Here is a 23,809-nt window from a genome sequence, read left to right as displayed (position 1 = left end):
TGATAAGTCCTGCAAGAAAAGAACCTATTTATATCCCATTAATACAGCATTTCTTTTCATTCCTTTTTTTTTTCAGGGGGGGGTGGTCGCTGGGAGCTTTGAATTATTTAAGAATTGTTGGTCTTCTCTAACCTCCTACCCTATTCAGGAATGTCCTTTAGAAAGTCTCTGGCCAGTGTTTACCCCAAATCCACTTGAATGCTTCCCCTGAGAGGGGTCCCTACACTGAGAGGCAGCCCCTTCCATTACTGGTCAGCTCCAGCCGATCCTAGATCTACTGTCCAGAAATGTCTTCAGTGTTGTCTCCAGGGTAATGCCCAGAGACTGTGTTCCAATCTCAAACCTCTTTCACCTGTCTCTAGCTTCATGCTTACCTGGGGTTCCTCGTCAAAGGCTGCAGATAAAGGTGCCAGAACAGTGAAGGGGCCAGGACCAACCAGGTCTCGTACAGAATGCTCCTGTAGGAAGGAAGGTGGGGGCCACGTGCCATGTACTTAACATAAGTACAGGCAGGGGCTCAAACAACTAGCAGAGAGTACATGATGGCAGAGGGGAGAGAAAACTGGATAGGGAGACCGGTGTTTTATTTAGTCTTAGATTCAGAGTCATTCAGATTCTGAGATGTTGAAATAATGTTTATTTTTATCTGGGTATAAAAATAACATATGCTGACTGTATTAAAGATTTGAAAATACAGTATAAAGAAGAAAATAACTACCCATAATCCCACCATCTAGAAGGATCTCTGTTATTTCCAGATAATTTTTTCCAGTGTCTTTTCCACATACTAAATGTTTTCTGTTTGGGATAACAATACAAATATAAGCAATAAGATGACTTACTGTTCTAACTGTCTTCTTGCCAATGCTAAGATCCTACGGTTACTTATATTTTCTTCTAGGTTTTATGATTTTACTCTTCTAGATTTTTATCCTTTATTCTTCAATATATCTGGAATGTATTCTGATGTAAGAGGTGCAGAAAGATCTAACTTAATACTTTCACCGGGAGAATTAGTCAATTGCCCCAGTAATGCTTCTTGTCTCCACAGGTATGATGGCAGGTTTTTTTTTATAAACTACATTCTCACGTGTGCAGTGGGCTAGTGCAACATTTATTCCACTCTTTTATGCTGCCCACCTGGGGCCTGAGAAGTTCACAAATGACCAACACAGAGCCTATTCCAGAAATGCAGTTTCCCAGATTTATTCTAGTCTCACCTACTCTGGAGGTTACAGATTTATCCCATATCTGGCTTGAGACCCAACTCTTCTAGTTAGACAGACACACACATTCTTACCAGCAACTGGAAGTAATACTGGGATGTTTTGGGGTTCTTGGGAAGCTCCTGGAAACAAAGACAAGGAAGGTTCACTTAACATCTGTGAATTACATACCAGAATGTCATTGGAGGACAAATTCTGTAAGATTGAGAGTATCTACCATCATTTCAACTGGAAATCTGCCTCATCTATAGGCTCACAGTTGATGTTCAGAACGACTCATTTTTAAAAGTTCAATATTAAAAAACTCAGTTATAGGTTTATGGCAGATTTAGTTTCTTTATCAACAAGAATATTTGATCAGCCAGAATGCTCTAGTCCCTCTTTAAACCAAATAACAGGATGTTCACGTTGTAATAGGTAGAACTTTACAAGTATCCCAAGGCTTCACCCTCTCCGCCCGAGGGCGTTCACACACACACTCCAACAACAATCCACATCACGGCGATGCCTTTGAGGTACTGTGTGCTCTGTGCCCACTACACACATTATCTCATTGAAATCTTATAACAACCTGCTGGGGCTGGTACCATGGTTATTTTCTTTTACACGTTAGAAAACAGATACACAAAGAGGTGATATAATCTGCCCAAAGCCACGTTACTGACCGGCAGAGCTGAATTCAAACCCCGGTGTTTCTGCCTCTAGAACTGTTGATCTGAATCACTGAATTCCCACTGCGAGAGAAAATTTCTTTTCATTGTCCATTTATATGAAAATAGTCTTTTGTATTTTATAGTTTTATAGGTAACAAAACCCTTGCACCCTCCTTAGCTCCCTGGATTCTTGGCACGGGGAGGAAGGTGGAGTTTACTCTATGGAAACATGCCTCGTGTTACCTGATGGATGTTGCCACGGCAGGTAAGCCCATCCCCAATGTAGTTAGGTTTGCAAGTACAAGTCCTTTCGTCTTCTCCGGTGTGATTGCAGAGAGCAAATTCACTACAGCCGCCATTTTTCTGGTAGAATTTCCAAGGAGTGGGGGATAGGAATGAGACCAGTTAGTTTGCCAGCTCTGCCAATGTTCACGCAGCGATTCTGTATTGAAATTTACTTTTTGTCTCACTCTGTAACTGACCGGCTTGCCTTAGTTGCCCTTTTCCTGAACTTGCCTTCCAACTCTCTACAGTTATAAGGGCCATCTCACTCCTGCAGCCTTACACAGGCGCACCTTCTGTTACTGCACTTCGCAGATAATGTGGTTTTTACAAATTGGAGGTTTGTGGCGATGTCAGATGATGGTTAGCAAGTTTTAGCAATGAAATATTTTTAAATTAAGGTATGTACCTTGTTTATTTATTTATTTTAACTCCTAATGTCTTTTGTTTTTAACTGAAGTATAGTTGGTTTACATACATTGGTCTTTTAGACATAATGTTATTGCACACTTAATAGACTTCAGTACAGTGTAAATATAACTTTTATATGTATTGGGAAACCAAACATTTTTGTGACTTGCTTTATTGCGACGTTCATTTTATTTTGGTGGTCTGGAACCGAACCCGCAATATCGCTGAGGTATGCCCATATCTCAGGATGGCAGCCCATCCCAGCAGATCTCCAGCCCTGAATAGCTCAGCCCAGAGCTGCCAAATGGGAAATTTCTCAGCACCTGGGGGTTAACTAGAAAGGCAGCAAGCATGTTGGATACTTCTCAGCTTTAGGCTGAACTCTAATCCATCATAGCAAAGGGAAAAGTCATCAGCTGGAAGGCAGTCAGTATGAAACAGGCCAGCACGGGGGACAGTAGGGACCTCGACTGGAGAGGAAGGGCTTTAATTACGGGCTGTCTGTGCTGTACTCACGCCCACAGCGGGAGGCTCTCAGGTGGGCAGTGACATGAACGAGGAAGGAAGGTGTATGAACCGGGCCCCGCGGGGGATCGGTGCCTCGCGGGAGGAACAAGCACCACGCGCCACGAGAAGTGGTCAAGGGTGTGGCCTCTGAGTCAGACAGGCGTGCGCTCAAGTTCTGGCTGTGCCGGGCGCTCGCTCTGTGAGCTGGGGCAGAGACCTCTGTTCTTCCTGCTCTGCGGTGGGTTGAATCGTGGCCCCCTGCAAAGCTACGTCCATGGCCTAAGCCCTGGTATCTGTGAATGTGACCTTGTTTAGAAAAGGAGTCTTTGCAGATGCAGTGGAGGATCTCGAGATGAGATCGTCCTAGATTAACCAGGGAGTCTTAAGACCACAAGCGTCCTCACTAGAAGAGGAGACACAGACACAGAGGGGAAGCCACGTGAAGATGGAGGCAGAGCCTGGAGTTTCTCCAACACTGCAACTGGGACACGAGGGAGAAATGGCCCAGAAGCAGCTCTGACAGGGCCCACCTCAATGCCCTGCCCCTAGACGCGGAGAAGGGGGCACCGCAGGCCAGACCTCGCGGTGGGGGGCCGTACTCACGGTTAAGCAGACGTTGATGAGTGTGCAGACCTTCCCATCTCCAGTATATTTTGACAAACAGTTACAGGCGGCCTGTCCAGGAGGAAGGGGAAATGGGTCATTTCACAGAGAGGTTCTGCTGGCTGTCAGCTCTGGTCATCATCCAGTTTCTGACGTATGCAATTTCCTGCTCATTCACAACATGACATGGACTGAGGGAGGCACAGCCTGGGTCCCCGAGCCTCCAGCTTCCCCGCCTGAGTCTTCTCACCCCTCGACCTCCCCCTCCTTTGTGCTGGAGCCCTCACATTTCCCCACGTCCCCAAACCTGCTCCCGCGGAAGGCGCAAGGGGCACAGTGTTGGGGAATATGTGGCTGACAGAGGCCTTAACACCGTGATCTTCTGCTGTGGCACATGCATTTCAGAGCCTCAAGACAGAGAAAAATGGTAAGATTCTGGGCATCAGAAAGCTGAACGAAAGGAGAGCATTGCTGGAGACCTTCTAGGTGCTTCTGGAGCCATGTGGTGTTTGCAAATGCCACTTCTTCCCACTCTAGGGAAGGCCCTTCTCCCTGTGCACGCTTTGTCCCCTGCCCCTCTCCCCTTTTCTCCTGCTTCCCAAAGAATGGCCTCCTGGGGAATTCTTCCAGAACCTCCTCTAATGTATTTATTTCATGCTGCTGCTCCCTAGAGGTCTGTCCTCAGCCCTTGTCCCTCAGGCCTGGGTCTAACTACCCAGGAATTTGCTCCTAGGAAAACGTAGGCCCCCGCGGAGACACAGCTCACCTGGTTGGGTCCTGTTTGCGTGCACTCTGCATGCTGGTGACAGCCACCATGGTTCTCCAAGCACGGGTTGATCTCTTTAAAACAAAAAGCAACAGCTGGCATGAGAGTCAAGCCTCATTTTTTTTTTTTTTTTTTTTTTTTGCAGTACGCGGGCCTCTCACTCTCTCCCGTTGAGGAGCACAGGCTCCGGACGCGCAGGCTCAGCGGCCATGGCTCACGGGCCAAGGCGCTCCGCGGCATGTGGGATCCTCCCGGACCAGGGCACGAACCCGTGACCCCTGCATCGGCAGGCGGACTCTCAACCACTGCGCCACCAGGGAAGCCCAAGCCTCATTTTTTAAGTAAAAAAATGCCTTGAGGTACCAGCCAGGATGGCTAACTGACCGAGGGGAGCAAGTGTCAAGGCGTGATTCGGTTTTCTGACAACGCTGAGGCAGAAGTCACCCAACAGGGAGGGCACCAGCTGTGGTTTCTCAAAACCAGCTCCTCAGGCATGTCTGCGGGCTTGACGCAGTCCCTCTATTGACTGAATATGAGTGTTTGCAGCCAGGGACTCAAAATAATAAAATTTCGGAGTGCCACTTAACGTGCTGTGAATGAAGAGATGTAGGAATTTAAAACATATACCACTTGTCACCATCACCGTATAATTGGTTCAGAGAAGAACCATCAGTAGGTGCTAAATTCAGGAGGACTTTTTGGGGTGGAGCAGGATATGTGCTTGGTGTTAAGCGTTTCCTAGACGATTGCTTATGGGCAGCAAAGGGGAAACAAGTCAATGTACGGTGGAGCAATCAGACAGCACCTGGACCGAGGGGTCAAAATTAAAGGCAGCTGGAAATCGCGGGTGAGGGATGGTACCTACCTATGCACACGATGCCATCGCCAGTATAGCCTGCCTTGCACACACACGCCCGGCTTCCTGGGGTGGTTCTTTTACAGACAGCCCTGCGAGAACAACCTCCATTGCCGATCTCGCAGGCGTTGATTGCTACAGAAGAGAAAGAGGACACAGAGCAGGGCGGGGGGGGGGGGGGGGGGGAATCGATGCGCTTTTACTTGAATCACTGAGAAATGGAAAATACTCCAAAACGGTAGGCACTGGATTAAATATGGATGGCTCAAAAGGATGCAAAGCACCAGATGCCATTGGTGAATTCTACCAAACGTTGAATAAATGCCAAAATTTCACATACTCTTCTAAAAACTGAAGGAGGAGGGAAGACTTCTCAATTCATTCGGAGACCAGTATTACTGATACCAAAACCAGACAAAGCCATCACTAGAAAAGAAAACTACAGACTGATATCCTTTATGAATATAGATAGAAAAACCTCAAGAAAATACTTGCAAATCAAATTCAGCAATATATAAATAGGATTATACACCATAACCAAGTGGGACTTATGTAGGAATAGAAGATGGTTTAACATCCCTAAATCAATTAATGTAATATAGCACATCAGTAGAATTAAAGACAAAAACATGCTCATCTCAGAATGAGCAAAAACATTTGTCAAAATTCGATACCATTAATGATAAAAACACTCAACAGACTAGGAATAGAAGGGAACTTCCTTAACCTGATAAACGACATTTTTCATTGATGAAAAAACCCACCACTAAAATCATGCTTAATGATCAAAGACCAAATGCTTTCTCCCATGATCAGGAGTAAGACAAGGTCTGCTTTTGCCACTTCTGTTCAATACTGTACTGAAGGTTCTGGCCAGGGCAATTAGGCAAGAAAGAAAGAAGAGACATCCGGATTGGAAAAGAAGTAAAACCACTTCTATTTGCAGATGCCATGATCTTGCTATGGAAAATCCTGAGGAATCCACTAAAAACAATTAGAACTAATAAATGATCCTGGGTAGGACACAGGAGCAGTAGGCAAAAATCAATTGTATTTCTGTACAGTAGCAATGAGCAAACTGAAAATGAAATGAAGAAAACAATTCCACTTACAATAGCATTAGAAGATGGACTCCATTTAACAAACTATAAAACACTCTGAAAACTACAAACATTGTTGCAAGGAATAAAAGATGACCTAAATAATGGAAGGACATTCCATGTTCATTGATGGGAAGAATTAATATTGTTAAGAAGGCACTACTCCCCAAATCTGATCTACAGATTCAAGGCAATCGCTGTCAAAATCCTGGCCGACTCCTTTGCATAAATTGACAAGATTATCCTAAAACTCATTTGTAAATTCAAAGGACCCAGAATAGTCAAAACAATCTCGAAAAAGAAGGACAAGTTTGGAGGACTCGCGCTCCCTAATTTCAAAATTTACTACAAAGCTTCAGTGATAAAGACAGTGTGGAACTGGCATAAGGATCTATGTGGAATTGAATTAAGAGTCCAGAAATAAACCCATACATCTAGGGTCAATTGATTTTCCACAAAGAGGCCAAGATGTTATTTCAATGGGGGAAAGAATAATTTTTTCAACAAATGCTACCGAGACAACTAGATATCCATATGGGAAAGAATGAATTTGGACCTCACAATATATACAGAAATTAATGCAAAGTGGATCAAAGACCTAGATCCATTTGGAGACCCCAAGATGTGTGTTTGAGTGTTGGCTTGGCCTTCGTTCACCGTGTGACTTTGGACAAATCACTCAATTAATAAGAACTTTGGGATCCACCTGTATAGGTTTACTTACAGGTTTGGATAATGTATATGAAAATGTTACAGAAATGTTGGTTGTTATATTGTGTCCTCTGCTTTTGTTATTTTTCCCCAAAGCAGGGGGCAAGAGAAACATTACAGTTATTTGCCTTTCCAGCTGTTTTCACTGGCGTGCTGTACACATCCTACTGCAGGGTACATCGGGGACAAATTGGTGCGGTCATTGTCTAGCTCCACCACAATCTGCACTGAAGCCTGCCTGGACACAGTGCTAAGTGTTTCCATTTTTCTAGCACCAAATACGTGTTGGGCACCATGAGAGTAGTAGCTCACATTTATCGAGTGCTCTGTGCCAGGGATGTTCTAAGCACTTCACAGGTATTATTTAATTCAGGTTATCATCCAACAATCCAGTGAGGGAGATTCTCTTATGAGCTACAACTTACAGATGACAAAATGATGCAAAGAGCAGTCAAGCCACTTGCCCAAGGTGACACGAACTATAAGAACATAGATTCGAACCCAGGGAGTGTAACGCTGGGGCTGTTTTTAACAGCTGCCTCATTCTGTTGTTGTACGTGGAGAGGTCATTTCATCCCCAAACTACTCTGCGAGGGGAGAGAGTTTTACGTTTACTTTACAAATGAGCTAAGGGAGCCCAGGGTAGTTTAGAGACCCACCCAAGGCCATGTGGGGATTGGGGGGAAGAACCAGGGCTCAAGCCTCTTTCTATCCCCACTCCGGAGTCCCCCCACACAGGCCACATCCTAGGTCAGCCACATCAGTGGTTTCTAAAGCTCTCCAGATGATTCCAATTGTGGCCAAGGCTGGGAGAAAAGAACAGGGGCGGTTGCCCCACACATTCCAAAACCAACACGCCCTATCCGTGAACAGGTGTCCTGCTCCCCGGGCACGATCAGCTGCCCTGTTACGTCCAGTTCACCAGCAATGGTTGGCAGCAGCTGCCCATTTAGTCTGCAGGAACACAGATCCCTCAACAGCTCATGCTATTCTCCTCCTAGCAAATTCCTTCTTGACTTGCCTGTGCAGACCGTCCCGTTCCCTTGGAACCCTGCTGCACATTTGCATGAGGCGGCGACATCCGGACTGAGAAGGCAGCTGCAACAAGAAAGGGCAAGTGGTGTTCGTAGAAAAACGCACAGCACCCCGCCACGGGACTCACAATACCCTTCACCCCTAGCATCCCAGCTCTTACCCCCATGAGGCACTCTGAGGTCCCCGCCCAAGGCTTGGGTGGAGAGTCCATCCCTAGCATGGCGCTGCCACAAGCAGCTAAAACTGGAGTCAGTTATCAGGCAAACTACAGAGTGTGTATATGTAGGCATTGGCCCAAGGATAAGGAGGGTAGCTGCCCATCTTTAGAGAGCATCCTATGTGCTGGGAGCTGTGCTTCACACATTATTTTATGTAACCTACACAATATCCAATAGCCCTAACAGGTAGGTATTATCATTATTCCCATTTTACAGATGAGAAAACCAAGGCTTGGAGGCATTAAATAAGTGACTCAAGGTCACACAGTCAATGGAAATGACAGACGCTGGTTTGAACTCAGGTCTAACTCCAGCTAATGGGCTTTTAATTAATTAACCCATTAAATCCCTCTGGGAGTTAGGAGTATGAAGTTCCATTATAAAGAAGGAAGGCTTGGCTGTGAATTGCAAGTAAGGTTTGATGAAATTGAGGCCCACCGGCCTCCCTCTGCTTCTGTGGAAGAGTCCCTGTGGCTTGAATGGGGGTAACAACTGGCACTCTGCCAGCATGTCAGGTAACTCAGGTGGCAGCGTGTTCAAAAGGCTGGACCTGCAAGCTGATGGTGGCCTCATTTTTAGTTTCGTACTTAAATTAATCATAAATCCTCAGAAATGGTCTCAGGAAACTATTTCCCTAAAGATAAGGCCTGGGTGGACACACGCTACTAGGAAAAAAAGCCCCTTGCATTTTCTCTTTCTGACTATTCTTAAGAACCTAGGGGCAGGACAGGAATAAAGACACAGACGTAGAGAATGGACTTGAGGACACGGGGAGGGGGAAGGGTAAGCTGGGACGAAGTGAGAGAGTGGCATTGACAAATATACACTACCAAATGTAAAACAGCTAGTGGAAAGCAGCCGCATGGCACAGGGAGATCAGCTCGGTGCTTTGTGACCACCCAGAGGGGTGGGATAGGGAGGGTGGGAGGGAGACGTAAGAGGGAGGGGATATGGGGATATATGTATACATATAGCTGATTCACCTTGTTATAAAGCAGAAACTAACACACCATTGTAAAGCAATTATACTCCAATAAAGATGTTTAAAAAAAAAACCCCAAAAAACCCTTGCATCGCCTCCAAAGGAGGCTAAAGGGGACGTACTTGGCACTGGTGTGGCAGGTCCCATTGCATTCATCTTTTGTGATCTCTGAAAAAGAGAACCAAATGCTGTGTCAGCCCTTCTTTACTAAATCTCACTCAAGAACTTTCTTTTAGTACTTGATGCTAGGAAAAGATTTACTTCCTCACAAGTAACTGGTATGCATCACGTGAACTATGTAAAACTATGTGACCATGTAAATCTTTTTTTACCTTGGCATCTAGGAAGCTCAGAGCCAAATCTGAAGGTCAGTTACACCAATGGAGTGTCTCCTGTGTGCCGGTCCCCATGCTAGGTGGTGAGGATGCACATCCCTCCCTGGAGCTTAATTTTCTATTTTATTTATACTTCCTATGTTCCTTATTCTTTCTAATTTTTCATCATCTTGTTACAGAGTGATATAAATAAGCAAATACTAATTCTAATTAAGATGAAGTTGTTGTTATTGTTTTGCATGTGCAGAAATAGTGCAGAGCCTGGCATGCGGCAGGTACTCACCACCTATTTGCCAAATTAGTTCCTAAATTTCCTGGAACAGCATAATGTTTTTACCCTGGATGCCCAGCTAACAGATACTTCCTGGCAGGGGAAGATCCAGAAAGAAATTGTTAGAGATGAGAAAAAGGACCCACAGGGTTGCTTGCTCAGGCTAAGAGCTTTTGAGAAAGAAATCTCATTAGGCCTGGCCAAGAGAAATCTCATTAGGCCTGGCCTGGTTGTATAGAAGGTCCTGAAACAGAGACCTGGCTGCGAAAGTGGTCTGTTTTGTGTCAGAGGGAACATTTACAGGCTCCAGTGGGCTAGAGTAGATGCAATGCAGTTCTGTGCCTTTATGTGTGCTTTTCCTTGAGCCTGAAAATCTCTTTCTCTCCATTCTCTATCTCTGAAATCCCAATCACCTTTTAGGTCCTCCTCTCTGATATCTGCTCTAAACCTTTGAGCCAACTTCACTTAATTGGAAGTGACTACATGGTGTGCTCTTTTGAAAAGGATGTGGTGCCCCTATCTGACCTCAGAGGAAGGAATGCAATGATCGATGAATGATGTCTGACATGGCTTGGGAGTGGGGAGTTTGCATGCGAACAAAGAACAGTCTAGTCTGGTCTAGAGGCGCTTTACTCTGCACTCTCATATCGCAATTTTCTGAACACGATTGAACATTTATTTCCATTACTAGACTGAAGCCCCTTAAGCAGAGTGTGCAGTGGAGACCAGGCTGGAAAACTGGGTGAGTGCCAATTGGTGAACAGCTCTGTACCACACCTTGCTAAGGTGTGTCTCCTACAGGCAGTGAAGTTCCTCCTACTGGAGGCTATAGAGAATCAGAGCAGGTTGTCAGGTACTGGGGAGGGTGGGTAACAGTGCTGCTATAGTCCAAATGTTTATGTCCCCACTCCCCAACCCGTATTTTGAAACCTAATCTGCAACGTGCTGGTACTTGGAGGTCGGGCCTTAGAGAGGTGATTAGGTCATGAGGGTGGAATCCTCACAAACAAAATTAGTGCCCTTATGAAAGAGACCCTGGAGAGCTCCCTTGCCCCTTCTGCCATAACATGAGAAGACGGCCATCTGCAGCCCAGACGAGGGCCATCACTAGAACCCAACCATGCTGGCACCTTGATCCTGAACTTCTAGCCTCCAGAACTATGAGAAATAACTTTCTGCTGTTTATAAGCCGCCCAATCTACGACGCTTTGTTACAGTAGCCAGAACAGACTAAGATATCTATGTTTTAGAAAGTTCTGTCTGGCAGCAATGTGGAGTATGGAACGGAGGGAAATAGGACAGGAGGCAAAGAGATGAATCACAAGGCTGCTGGTGAGAGGAGCAGCAGGGGGACGGGCTTGAAAACTTGTCACAGCCTCCAGACTGTTCCCTGTCCCTTTAAATGTGGCTGGTCCTCCCATACACCATGCTCCTATAAGCATATAAATGACAGTCAAGGGTAAACCCCCAGATTAACCCTGGTTGCCACTTATGTCTTGATCTAGGGATTCCCCCAGGCTGTCTTCCTGTTTATGTGACCCTGTTGCTCCCTGCTTCCCTCTCCCAGGCCCTCTGAACCCTGGCTTCACACACCAGCATTTGATATCTGCTCTAGGATGTCTTTTTGGCTCGAGACCACTCACACTTCCGACTTTAGCTTTTCAACAAAATCTGAGTTCTCTTGATTTTAACATAACCTGGAGCTTTGGGCAAAGACACTCCTTCTGACAACCCCACATCCCTGGAGCCCTCATTGGGCTGGCAGGCACCTGTGACTCCTCCCCAGCCCCTGCCCCAGGTGAGGGGGACTCTCTGATACCTGCTTCCAGGGGTATTCTCTCCAACCCAGTGTCAGGGTGATCTTTGTAAAATGCACATCTCATCACATTGCCGCCCTGCTCAAAACCCTTGAATGGCTCCTGTTGGCTGCGGCAGAAGGTCCGCTCTCCTTAGCCTTTCACGAGCTGACTCCTGCCTACACCTCTAGCCTGTTCTCATCCCACTTCCCTCGTTGCCTCTACATCCCTCCCATTCTGCAGTCCTTTGGTCCTGTAGATGTGCAGAGCCTTCCCACATCTTTGGGCTGGGCCACGAGCTTCTTTCTGCCTGAAATTCTCTCCCCTCTCATCACTCTCATGGGGGCACATTAGGAGTCATCGGTGCAGCGTGGGGGGCTGGGGAAAATGAGCCTGCTCAGACCCTACTCGGGGGGAAATAAATTGATACAGTCTCTGGAGGACAACTTGGCAGTAAGCAGCAAAACTTTCCCCCAAACTGCCAACTTCTAACTCACCATCTCAAGGAATTTAACCAAATAAATTAATAAGACAAATGCAAATATATATACGAATATATATACGAATATATATATATATATATATGAACGAGATACTCATTGCAGCATTGTTTATGATAGCAGAAAATTGATTTTAAGAGGCATGGTACAATCAGATAATGGGATATTGTATAGAAATTAAGAAAAATGATATTTACCTATATTTATTCACATGAAAAGATACTGATTATATATATTGTGAAGTGAAAGAGTAGGTTACAAAACTGTGTGAAGAGTACAGTCCCATACACACATGTATATACCTAGAACAAGGCTGGAAGGCCAATACAAAACACTAATGATTGTTTTGTCCCTGTCTTGGGAGTATGAGTAATTTTAATTTTCTTTTTAATGCTTTTCTTTATTTTACAATCTTTTTGGCTGCAAGTAGGAATTACCTTATCGCCAAAGGAAGAAATAAAGATGCCATTTCTATTTTAGAAGGAGAAAAACATGTAGCTGCTGAGAAGTGAGGCTAAGAACAGATCATAAGTACCGAAAGGCTGGCTCTTACCATCGTCACATTTCACTCCTCGCCAGCCCACATCGCAGTCGCAGGAGCCGTCACCCGCGGGTCCTTGACTGCATCTCCCATGGACACAAGTACACACTAAGTGGAAAAACACCCACACATTGTTAGACTTCTGACCCGTGTTCAACAATTCACTTTACATCTAATACTAAGGTTCACTTCGGTGCACGTAATTCTACTGTCTGATTCTAGATGATCGTTGTAGCTCATGGGTTTGGGGGGTGGATTCCCAGGAAGGGCGGGGGCATAGGAGGGAGCTAACAGGTGAATTAGGTCATGCTTCAACAAAGACCACCGTCTGGGGACCGTGTAGCACTGTGGGCCAGTGACCCAAGCAGTGTGAGAGTGTTTTTGGCTGAGGTTATCTGAGGAATCGTGGTTATACGGGACCCATTTGGGACGCAGTCATGTTTGTCCCCTGAGAGTAGACTTCAGAGAGAAGCCCACTTGGTTCCTATAAAGCCGGTGCACCACCACCTTCTTGGACAACACAGAAATGCCGATTCCTTGGTTACGCAGCAACACTGTGAACCTCTTTGAGAACTGGATGAAAGTTAAGGATGCCTTCCTCAGAAGAAAGCATTCAGCCTTGGGGGTGTGCTGGACCCCATGAGGGTCATCTGTGGATCCTAGGTTAGGAAATCCTGCATAAATGCAAGCAGATAATTCTTCCATATAACACAGAAAAAAAATCAGCACTATAATGCCAATTATATATTATACGGTCCGATTATAATGACTCAATTATATATTGATTTTGTTTGGCTTAGACTAGCTGTTGAGAAAACAGCGATAGCCAGGTCAAATATGTAGTTTTTAATACAAAGTAGAAAATAATGCTTCGTTTTCCCATCATGGATTAGGAAACCCCTTCTCCACGTCAGCCCGCTCAGAGGTGTGTGTCCCTGGGCACGAGAAAGTCAGGTGAGAGAATGCAGATGACTCGGCTAAAACAGATCATGATTTTTGTGAAAACAACATAAAGCATGTGTCTGGCAAAGGATGAATCAATAGAGTGACCTTCACGTAAGGGACATGATTCAAGAACAAAGCTTGGAGGGAAGCAGGGTGTGCATTCCAGTCTCATCAGGTGTGACCTTGGGGGAAGTCGTTCAACCTCTTTGCCTTAAGTCCTCATTTGTAAAACGGGGATGCGAATACTCAACTATACATGGCTCCTGTATGGATTAAATGAGATGATGTGCACAGATCTGCTTTTCAAACGATCAAGCAATGTCCAAAACAGAGCGTACCCACAGAGGACCGGCACACGCAGGCCAATACAGAAATGTGGGTGGGTTGGAGAATGTCAGTGAGCAGATTGGGGAGGGTTGATAAGTCCAGGTTAGTAACTGAAAATATTTGGAATCACTGCCCATTGCAAATTACACAACACAGAAGTTCTTGTAATTCACATGATAATGGGCGGGATTCCAGTCTGCCCCCCCCCGCCCCCCCCAGACAGGCTGGTGAGGGAGCACGTGCCGAATCACTCTTTTCTCCTGCATTTCCGGCTGGTTTCGGGCAGCCTGCCTGGGTCAGGGAGGGTGCGCACCTTGGTCGCAGTGGATGCCGTACTTGCCCTCCATGCAGGTCTCACAGGCTGTCCCGCTGAAGCCCTCTCCACACACACACGTGCCCGTGCCGTTGACTCCGTCCAAACAGATCCCGTTCCCAAAGCAGACGTTCTTGGCTTTTCCTGGGCAGGGCTGGCACTGGGGACCAAAGTAGCCCGCACAGCATTCTCTCGTCTGAAACAGAAGGACCAGGCTGGGCTTGGGCAAGGCCACACTTCCATCCTTTGGTTTTGTCCAGCCATGGTGTGGACATCCTGCAGGTGGGACTGGATGTGTGTCCGTAGCTTTGACCCCTCATGGAGGGGTTGGGAGGGATGGGGAGAGCAGCCCCCGAGAACCAGGTGAGGCTATGAAATTTCCAGGCGTGCCAGGAGCAGCGTGGAGGCTTCTGCCGAGGAGGCAGGAAGGAGGGGAAGGAAAAAGGCAAGCAGGGGGAGAGGACGAAGAAAAGTGAGAAAGAAGGAGGGGCAGCAGGAACAAAGTAAAAACAACGCAAGTGATGCCAGAGGGGCCCTCGCCATCCCCAAACCTGGCACCTTTGCGTTGTGTGTTATTTCAACCTGGTACTGAAGGTTGGGAGGTGAGTGAGACCTTTGACATTCTATGAATGACTCTCTTTGAGTTCAGGGAAGCCCTGCAGGATATCTGCTCGCTTGCGCCTGCCTTTATTCTTGAGTGCGTTAAAACACAAGATCTCCTGCAGCTGCAAGCTCCGCAACTTAAGGGCCAAATCAGCTGCCTCTGCAGCATAGGCAGAGGCTGCGTCTAGTCTTCGGCGAAAGCAGCAGGACAGGACATTATAAAGACTTTGCTGCAGATTCCAAAATTACAGGTCAGAGGTGCCTAGCTCTGGGGTCCCGCTTTCTAAATGACCAGGTGCACCTGTTCTTTCCCTGGAGAGCTGCCCATTTCCTGTCTCTTTCGCTCACGGGGCGTTTCCTCTGTTGTGAGAACAGGGAGATCCTCTTAGCCTCTCAGTCCCTCTATTTCTTCTTCTTCTTTTTTTTTTTTTTTTTGCGTTACGCGGGCCTCTCACTGCTGTGGCCTCTCCCATAGCGGAGCACAGGCTCCGGACGCGCAGGCTCAGCGGCCATGGCTCACGGGTCCAGCCGCTCCGCGGCATGTGGGATCGTCCCAGACCGGGGAACGAACCCGCGTCCCCTGCATCGGCAGGCGGACTCTCAACCACTGCGCCACCAGGGAAGCCCCCCTCTATTTCTTCATCATGCAACAGAATATTGCAGCTTTCACCAATGGGCTGACTTGCAGGGCTGTCCTGAATTTTAGTGCTACCGCTACTACTCTGAAAGACAGTGGTAATGAAGATGATAAGGAGGAAGGGGAGGTGGCAGAAAGAATACATGCAAAGGGGGACTTCCCTGGTGGCACAGTGGTTAAGAATCCACCTGCCAATGCAGGGGACATAGGTTTGATCCCTGGTCCGGGAAGATCCCACATGCCGTGGAGCAACTAAGCCCGTCCGTCACAACTACTGAGCCCACGTGGCACAACTACTGAAGCCCGCATGCCTAGAGCCCGTGCTCCACAACAAGAGAAGCCACCGCAATGAGAACCTGCACGCTGCAACGAAGAGTAGCCCCTGCTCGCTGTAACTAGAGAAACCCTGTGTGCAGCAACGAGCGGCCAAAAAAAAAAAACATGGAAAGGCACTTTGAAAAGTATAACACATGATTACATTTATCAATGCTGCTGCAATAGTTAGAAGGCTTATTAAATCATTATACTCACAATGACAGTTTTCACACACTTTGGCTGGCACCCAATGAACAGGGATCGCTTGCCCATGAAATAAATGGTATAGAGACATCTCTTCGTCTCTGCACCCTATGAAATAATAATGATTATATCAGCTTTTCAGTTAGAACAAAGCTTTCCAATCTCTAAAAGCAAGTAGGTGGGTGGCACATTGCTGTCTCTCTAACTGAAACGTTCTGGAAAAGGAGGGGGCTGGCTTCTTGGAGCTGTTTCATAAGAAAGAAAATGCAAAATCACAATGTTGGCTGCCAGAATACCAGGTGGCAAAATTCAGATAATTATCCCTTATGGTAGTACGATGTAAAAAGAACTTTTCTTTAGAACCATTTCAAGTTAGGAAGACTCACAGAGTCAATCAGATGAAAACGTCCTTCCAACATTCCACGTTGAGATGGTGCTTGGTTTCTGTTTATTTATTGGTTGATATTCTGCCTTGGTCTGAGCCAAGATTAAGGCTGCTTACAAAGACTTCTAATATACAAGATTAAATGCAAACTCAAGTGAGAAGAGTCAGCATTGTTAGCTATAAATTACTATTATGCAACGGAAGGTACATGAGAGTTGATCCTTTGTAATGGTTGGAGCATCATCAGAGCTAGCTCTTGCAATAAACAGCTATAAGAAATACAGATGGGTAGTTAATTCAAAGACATGTCTACCTCCCCGCAGGTCTGTCATGTGTTTCTTAGAGAAAGTTAGTTGTAACTTCAACTGCAAAGGGAATCGGGAAGGTGGGACTCCTCCAGGTTGGATACCGAGTTGGATATGGAGTTTGCCTCCTTTGATAAGCTTTCTTGCTCCTGTCTTTAACCAGCTACTGGAATATGAAAGATGTAGAAAGTGAAAAATCCCTTCCTGCACTGGGCGTTGGTTGAGATGAACCCTTGTTTCTATTTATGTATTAATTAAATTTTTGCTTTGGTCCAAAAAAAATGGATTTAAGACTTTAGAAAGATGCATATAAGGTAAGAAGGTAAGATTAAATTAAAATCAAGTGAAGGAATGAAAGCAGTGAAATGAGTCGTGCTTGAGACGCATTTTCTAATTTGGACCTCCCTGGGATCCAGAAACAGTTTTATCAAAGCAGACAAAATACTTACTAGTGGCTTAGTTCCAAACGGGCAGATCGGCTGCTGGGGACACTTCCCACACTTTCCCTTAGTAAAACACAACCAAAGTGAGTATCTCATGGTTATTACATTTAGTGCAAAATGAGGCTACAAATATTTTCCAGACATGGCGCTGGAGGTTTTAGGCTATAAAACTGAAAACCAGAAGCTCGTCTGGTCAACCTCTTTCATGTCCTTTGAGACAAACACTTCAACTACTTCGGGTTGTGGACACTGGAGCATCACTTTCTCTACTATACACTCCAGATGCTCATCATCTTGTAACCTGTGGGGGGGTCTTAACTCACTTAAATCCTAATTCCTTTAACAACAACTCTCATTTATTGAAAACCCACTACTCAGTGAATTGGGCCGGATTCAGAGACTAAAGGATGCATCACGCCCAGCGCCCAGCCATGGGGTCCGCGTGGAGATGATATTCACTATCGTAAATAAAAGAGCACGAGGTAAGAATGACAAGCATTTTTAAGTGCAGCCTGTTCCTAAAACAGAAGGAGACCAATGTGACTAGTTCTTAACTTGGCACCTACTGGACGGTATTGTGTGGTCGTTCACAGTTCTGGCTCTAGGGCCAGACTGCCTGGATTTGAACGCCTTCCCTGACACTTGCTAGCTCTGTGACACTGCGGGTGTTACTCAACCTCTCTGGGGCTCATTTTTCCCCATCTGAAAAATGGGCGGAGTAATAGTACCTGCGTTGAAGGGTGTTGTGAGGGTTACCTGAGTTAATACATGTAGAATGTTTAGAGCAGTGCCTGGCACATAAAAAGTGCCCAGTAAATTTCAGCAGTTATTACTATTATTGAGAGACCCTACACCATCTCATGGACTAAAATGTCTCCATTACTGCATCCTATATTATACTGAAATGACCCATTTCCATATTGTCTCTCCCGCTAGATCAGGCTTGGCCAAAACCTGTCATGGGTGCACCATATCCTGCCTCCCCTGCTCCCGTGCCTATGCTGGGTGTGGCACGTTTTCCCTTTGAGGAAGGCTGGTGGCTCCAGAAGCCTCCTCCCTCCACAACATAACCCTCCAGGCAGCCTTTCAAGGCGCTAGACTGTGAGCCCACTGAGGGCAGGGGTCATGTCTTATTTATCTTTGTGGAGCCACAGCCAAGTATGCTCCTTGGCATTTAGAGATGTTCATGCAGTGTTGTTTGTTTGTTTTTTTGCGGCACGTGGGCCTCTCACTGTTGTGGCCTCTCCCGTTGCGGAGCACAGGCTCTGGACGCGCAGGCTCAGCGGCCGTGGCTCACGGGCCCAGCTGCTCCGCGGCATGTGGGATCTTCCCGGACCAGGGCACGAACCCGTGTCCCCTGCATCGGCAGGCGGACTCTCAACCACTGCGCCACCAGGGAAGCCCTCATGCAGTGTGTTCTGAACTGAATTGAGATACTCTGATAGATGAGTCCTATGCTCAAAATTATAAAAAATAAGCCAACACTCTTTAGCTCATCATTGGCCTCGGATAGAACTTACTCGTAGGATAGTAGTGTCATTAATATCACATCTATTCTTCTGAATTTCCAGAACTTTCCCCAAGCCATGGATCACTCCCTTGTCAGTGGCTACATTGGTGTAGTTTATCGGAGCCTCATTTACGTAGAGCTGTGAACAGAGGGTTAACTGTAAGTTTTTACTACCGTGATTTTAAGGGAAATAAGGACGATGGGGATTGGAGGATATCAATATGACAATGGCCTAGGAGATATTCCAAAATTCACCTGGCAGGCAGCACAGTGTAGTGGAGAGAGCTCTGCCCTAGGAGAGGGGAGTCTGAGTGACAGTCGTGCATCTGACACCTTCCAGCTGTGTGACCTTGGGCTAGTTGCTTTTCCTCTGTGACTCTCAATTTCCCCTTTTGTAAAAGGAAGAGGTTGTTCTAGATGATCTCTAAGGTTTCTCTCCACCCTTCAAATGATCGGTTTTTATTGTTTAAAAATTCTGAGTCATGATCGTTATGTTAGTGCCCCTGATAAATCGGCTCCATGGACGATGGATGTGCTTGGCTGTGCTGGATATTGGTGGTCCAGGAAGTGTGGATGCCTTCCAAAGCCAAGACATGGAGAACGAAACTCAGTGTCCTTTTAGCGTATCTCTACTTCCTGGTTCATTTGCAAGCACCCCTAAGTAAGGCTAAGTGGCTGTTATATAAGAATAAAAACAACTAGCATATTTGAGTGTTTTAGAGTTTGTAAAAAGTGTTCCACCAGATAGCATTACTTCCCGGTGTGAGGAGACTGCTCTGAGGTCTGCATTACCATACCACGTTTCCCTTGGGGCTTCTTAGGAGTTCATGGTATGTTTGTATTGTCTTTGCCTTGTGTGTCCCTAAGCACCCAAGACACGGGAACGAAATTTCTAAATGTTGCCAAATTAAATTCAACTTTGAGTTGTAACTTGTTTTGTTTCGATTTTTTTAAATGGGAGCATACCTTAATGACTGCTTAGCAAAATAAGTAAAGCCATTCATTCATTCATTAATATAACTAATATAACTGAAAACAAATGGTTGTTTGAAAAATTGGGGGGTGGTGTGTGTGTGGGGGGTGTGTAGCAGGGCTGAGGTTGGGAGAAGAGGGAATTCTTTATTGTACTAAACAGATGTCAACTTCATATCTCATAAGGGTTTAAAAATGATTAACATCTCTCAAACTCCCCACTGCGTCACGATTAAAATGACTCTGCTAAGTGTTTAAATTTGAACTTCCACTGACTGTTAAAGTCCCTGATGATTTACTTGGAGTCAAGTGAATTTCCACTGGATGTTGGGACAAATCACGGCTAAGGTCCACAGAAGTGGTCCAGGGTCCGTGTAGACTCGGAAAAGAAGCAGGGGGCCTTACTTGTGGCGTCAAACGGTTATTGCAAAACAAATTTGTAGAATTCCAAGACGTTGAGCTATTTTAAAATATCAAAATGGCAGAACTTTGGATGCTGTAATACTGTTGATTTGGCATTAGAAAAAGTCTGAATCATTTTTACTGTGAGATGTGTTCGAAGAATTACGGGTTGCATTAAAATTTTGAGCTGCACACAAGTTTACTCAGAGAGCACTTTTCTACATCTTCTTCGTCCTGAGAGTAAATGAGTTATCAATAAAAGCAAAGCCTCTACTGTAAGATCGAACTATTTGTTTACTGTAAGATAAAGCCTCTATTGGAGAGAGGAAAAAAAAAAAGCTCTAGATCAAAGACTTTCCAAACACATGAAAAATAAATGTGACGGAATCAAAACTGATTCAACTAACTGCACTGGAATATTCAGCTCTACATGATGAAATAAAAGATGACATAGATTAAAAACAAAAATGTAAGGTCTTTACCGACAAAAATTGCCTTACCTGCAAAAAAAAGAAAATGTATTTGAAAGGATCTCCTCAAAATTATTGCACAATAGGTAGGATTATTTATAGGAGTCAGAGGGAAATATTTGGAGTTAGATTATTCCCTAAGTAATGAAGAACCATGAAGACTTTGTTTTTTTAACCCAAGCATGTTGAAAGAAAAACTGTACACAAAATTCACTTGTACTTCAATGATGATAACACTGAGAAAATTATTTTCAAAACTGCACTTTTTTACAGGGACCAATTATTATTGCTTAAAAATTTGCAATTATACCTTCTTTACTTTAATATAGTGCTTAGTTTATCCTAAATAATCATGTGTTTTTATTAATTTTTCTTATGAGAATGTATACTAGAGTTATGTAGTGAATTTCTTGTTGAATTTTCAGATTGATTGATGTTTGAAGTAGGTACAAAGAATTTTATATTGAAATACTTAAAATATGTATTTAGTCTCAATTCTTTCTACGAATTCTAAACACTTTAAGTACTTAGGGGTTGTGTGAGATTAATACTGGAATACTGGTATGGGGGTCAGTTGGTCCGAGGTCTGCCGTCTGTATGATCAAGCAATGATAATAATGTTTATTCATGTAGCTGCTGGAGTCCGTGAGGCTCCTTATACCCTGGGGCCAGTGCCACTTCCTGGGCGTCAGGTTTTGCTGCCGGGCTCCCTTCCCTCTTGGAGGTGGCTTGGGGGGCTGTTTGTTTGTTAGGAATCAGAACTGAAGGGCACCTGTGACTGCTGGGATTCAATCCCATCGTCAGCCAGGCCACACTGATGATTTGGTGACGGGCAAGGGGAAGGGGAGCTTCCCAGTCTGGCTGAGTCATTACTTTACGGTGAAACACAGACAACCGTCTTCTGTAGAGAAGGCTTAGGAAGTGCTGGGGAGATTATGCAACGCAAAAGTGATGGCGGACATGGAGCTAGGACACCCGCCTGTGGGTTTTAAGGGAAAGGATCGCACCTGGTCATCGCGGAGGAAGAAGCCAAGGAGGCAGGAGAAGCCCAGCATGGTCTCCCGATGCATGCCGTTGTGCAAGTCATTTTTCAGCAGTTTCTCCTCCAAGACCACGTGATACTTGAGTACGTCCTCCTCCTGGACAACACACAGAAGGGAAAGTCAACCCACAAATCAGCCGGTCCCCGGGCACTTACTGGGCGACCCTGATGTCCAGGCACCGCGGGGTTTAAGAGCAATAGCTTGTTGAACTGGAAATTTCACCCGAGGCATCAGGGCACAGTAGATAATAAATACCAAACCCGAGACAGATCACCTTGGGGAACCTGCAGACTTTCCATGTAGGATGGTCAGGAACTCACTACGGGACCCTAAAACCCAGAGTGAGGGCAGAAAAGGTTGGGGGGGATTTTAAAGTTGATTTCTTTGGTGAGAACAGCTGTGAAGAGAGTCCTCACACCCCAGCCTGCCTTTCACCTCAGGGGTCATGAGAGGAGGCTCAATGGGGTATTTCAAAGGGCTTGATCTGTGTCCTCTGCAGACAGGGTAGCCTGTGGGGTGTCACTCAGGCCTGAGCAATCTTGTGCCAGGGACTGTTGGCAGGTTGACCCCCAGCGGAGGGGGCAGGCTGTCACCGCACGGAGACAGGCCTGCACTCCCAGCACTGACGTGGGACAAGAGAGTACAGGTGTCCTGTGGACCAGGGGGTTGGCCGTGTCTGAGAGAGCTGGTGCCTTAGGTCCTATCCTAGATGGCTTTCTGGAAGGGCAGACGGGCCTCCCCAAGGGAAAGGCTGGAGGTGGCCTCTGGACGCTGAGGGTCCACTGGGAAAAAAAGTGGCTGTAGGAAGAGACGCATGCACACAGGTGGGGGGAACTGCAGTCAGAGACCACCAGGGATGGGTGGGGTCTCCAAAGAACCCATCAGAGAGCGAGAGAGCAATGGCATCTCAAGACGGTACCAGTTAGATAAGAACTTTCTACCCTCTTAACATCTCTTCCCGACCATCAACAGGTCCTAACTGCAAACCCGGTGAGACCAAAGCTGAATTCAGTAAGATCAGGAAAGGAAATAGAAGCATCATATGGGGAAGGAGAGATGGTGAATTACTGTCTCAGCTCCAAATCACCCTCTACACTGTTTCTGCGGTGGAGCTGGGACCACAGCCCACGCTTCTCCTCTGCCAGGTCTCCTGTTTGGCGCCACCAGTGGAAAGTGCTCGAGGGAGACCGTGAGGCCTGTTAGAGGGATCTCCTCTTCCTGCATGCTTCCTGGTCCTGGGGGCATCACCCCAGCTGCACTTCATCGCCCTGCCAGCGGCAGCTGGATCCGAGCGGCAGAGGCCTGTCACTCCCAGACTGGCCTTATCATGTCCCCCTCCCCCCAAGACGCCAGCACCAGCTGGGCAATGGCACCTCCGAGACGCCTGGGTCTTGGACCCCAGGGACCCTCCTCCAATGTCAGAGCCACAAGCCTCAAGCCTCAGAGGTCTGCGTTACAGCTCCTCCAGATTTCTGACTTTTAGTTGTTCTGACCTCTTTCCTCTGTTCTCCCAGCCTTTGGGGTTATAGATGCTTCTATGCTATCTCTTTTTTACCTTTCAATTATATTTATATATTTTATTTATATACCTTTATATACCTTATATATATTTATATACCTTTATACACCTTTATATTTTTTACCTTTCAATTATATTTATATAATTTTATACCCAATAAACAATTCATAACATTGAATTCCCTCTGGTATGGTTTCCGTCTCCTGATGGACCTTGATTTTTTTTTTTTTTTTTTAGCAATCATTTTTAGCTTTCCATACTGATTTTTTTTTCATGGAAAGGCATTTTATTTTAAATACAGCAGTGTGTACATATCAATCCCAAACTCCCAGTCTATCCCTCCTGCCACCCTCTGATGGACCTTGATTGATTCAAGGACCAAACCCCCTCCTCTAGTTTCCTTTCTGGACAAAGCCCAGCATGGAGCAGTGAGGAAAGAAGATTTAATTCTAAATTCAATTCAAAATGTCGATTTTTACAAGGAGCTGGATTTTTTTTTTTTACTTAATTGAGACTGTGTTTGTGACTTACAGTGATGATAGGACTTTCTGGGGAAGCAGAAAGGCTAAGACCAAAAGACAACCCTCAGAATGGGAGAAAATATTTGCAAATGAAGCAACTGA

General features: G+C 45.7%; 1 protein-coding gene across 1 annotated transcript in view; it reads right to left on the bottom strand.

Moving 5' to 3' along the window:
• STAB2 (stabilin 2) overlaps positions 1 to 23,809 on the bottom strand; it is a 166,039-nt gene that overhangs the window by 38,921 nt on the left and 103,309 nt on the right. The window contains exons 34-47 of the mRNA XM_067697744.1: positions 21,632 to 21,763; positions 18,791 to 18,919; positions 17,277 to 17,333; positions 16,150 to 16,245; positions 14,379 to 14,574; positions 12,806 to 12,901; positions 9,473 to 9,518; positions 8,137 to 8,213; positions 5,314 to 5,439; positions 4,449 to 4,522; positions 3,683 to 3,754; positions 2,123 to 2,242; positions 1,301 to 1,348; positions 375 to 458 (exon numbers count right to left, since the gene is read on the bottom strand). Of these exons, the coding sequence (XP_067553845.1) occupies positions 375 to 458; positions 1,301 to 1,348; positions 2,123 to 2,242; positions 3,683 to 3,754; positions 4,449 to 4,522; positions 5,314 to 5,439; positions 8,137 to 8,213; positions 9,473 to 9,518; positions 12,806 to 12,901; positions 14,379 to 14,574; positions 16,150 to 16,245; positions 17,277 to 17,333; positions 18,791 to 18,919; positions 21,632 to 21,763 (1,353 nt within the window). The remainder of the gene's footprint in view (positions 1 to 374; positions 459 to 1,300; positions 1,349 to 2,122; positions 2,243 to 3,682; positions 3,755 to 4,448; positions 4,523 to 5,313; positions 5,440 to 8,136; positions 8,214 to 9,472; positions 9,519 to 12,805; positions 12,902 to 14,378; positions 14,575 to 16,149; positions 16,246 to 17,276; positions 17,334 to 18,790; positions 18,920 to 21,631; positions 21,764 to 23,809) is intronic.

The sequence above is a fragment of the Pseudorca crassidens genome, chromosome 11 (genome assembly GCF_039906515.1).
Source record: "Pseudorca crassidens isolate mPseCra1 chromosome 11, mPseCra1.hap1, whole genome shotgun sequence".
NCBI classification, from domain to species: Eukaryota; Metazoa; Chordata; class Mammalia; order Artiodactyla; family Delphinidae; genus Pseudorca; species Pseudorca crassidens.
Note: the sequence above shows the minus strand (reverse complement) of the source record. Positions and strands in the feature narration are given on the sequence as shown.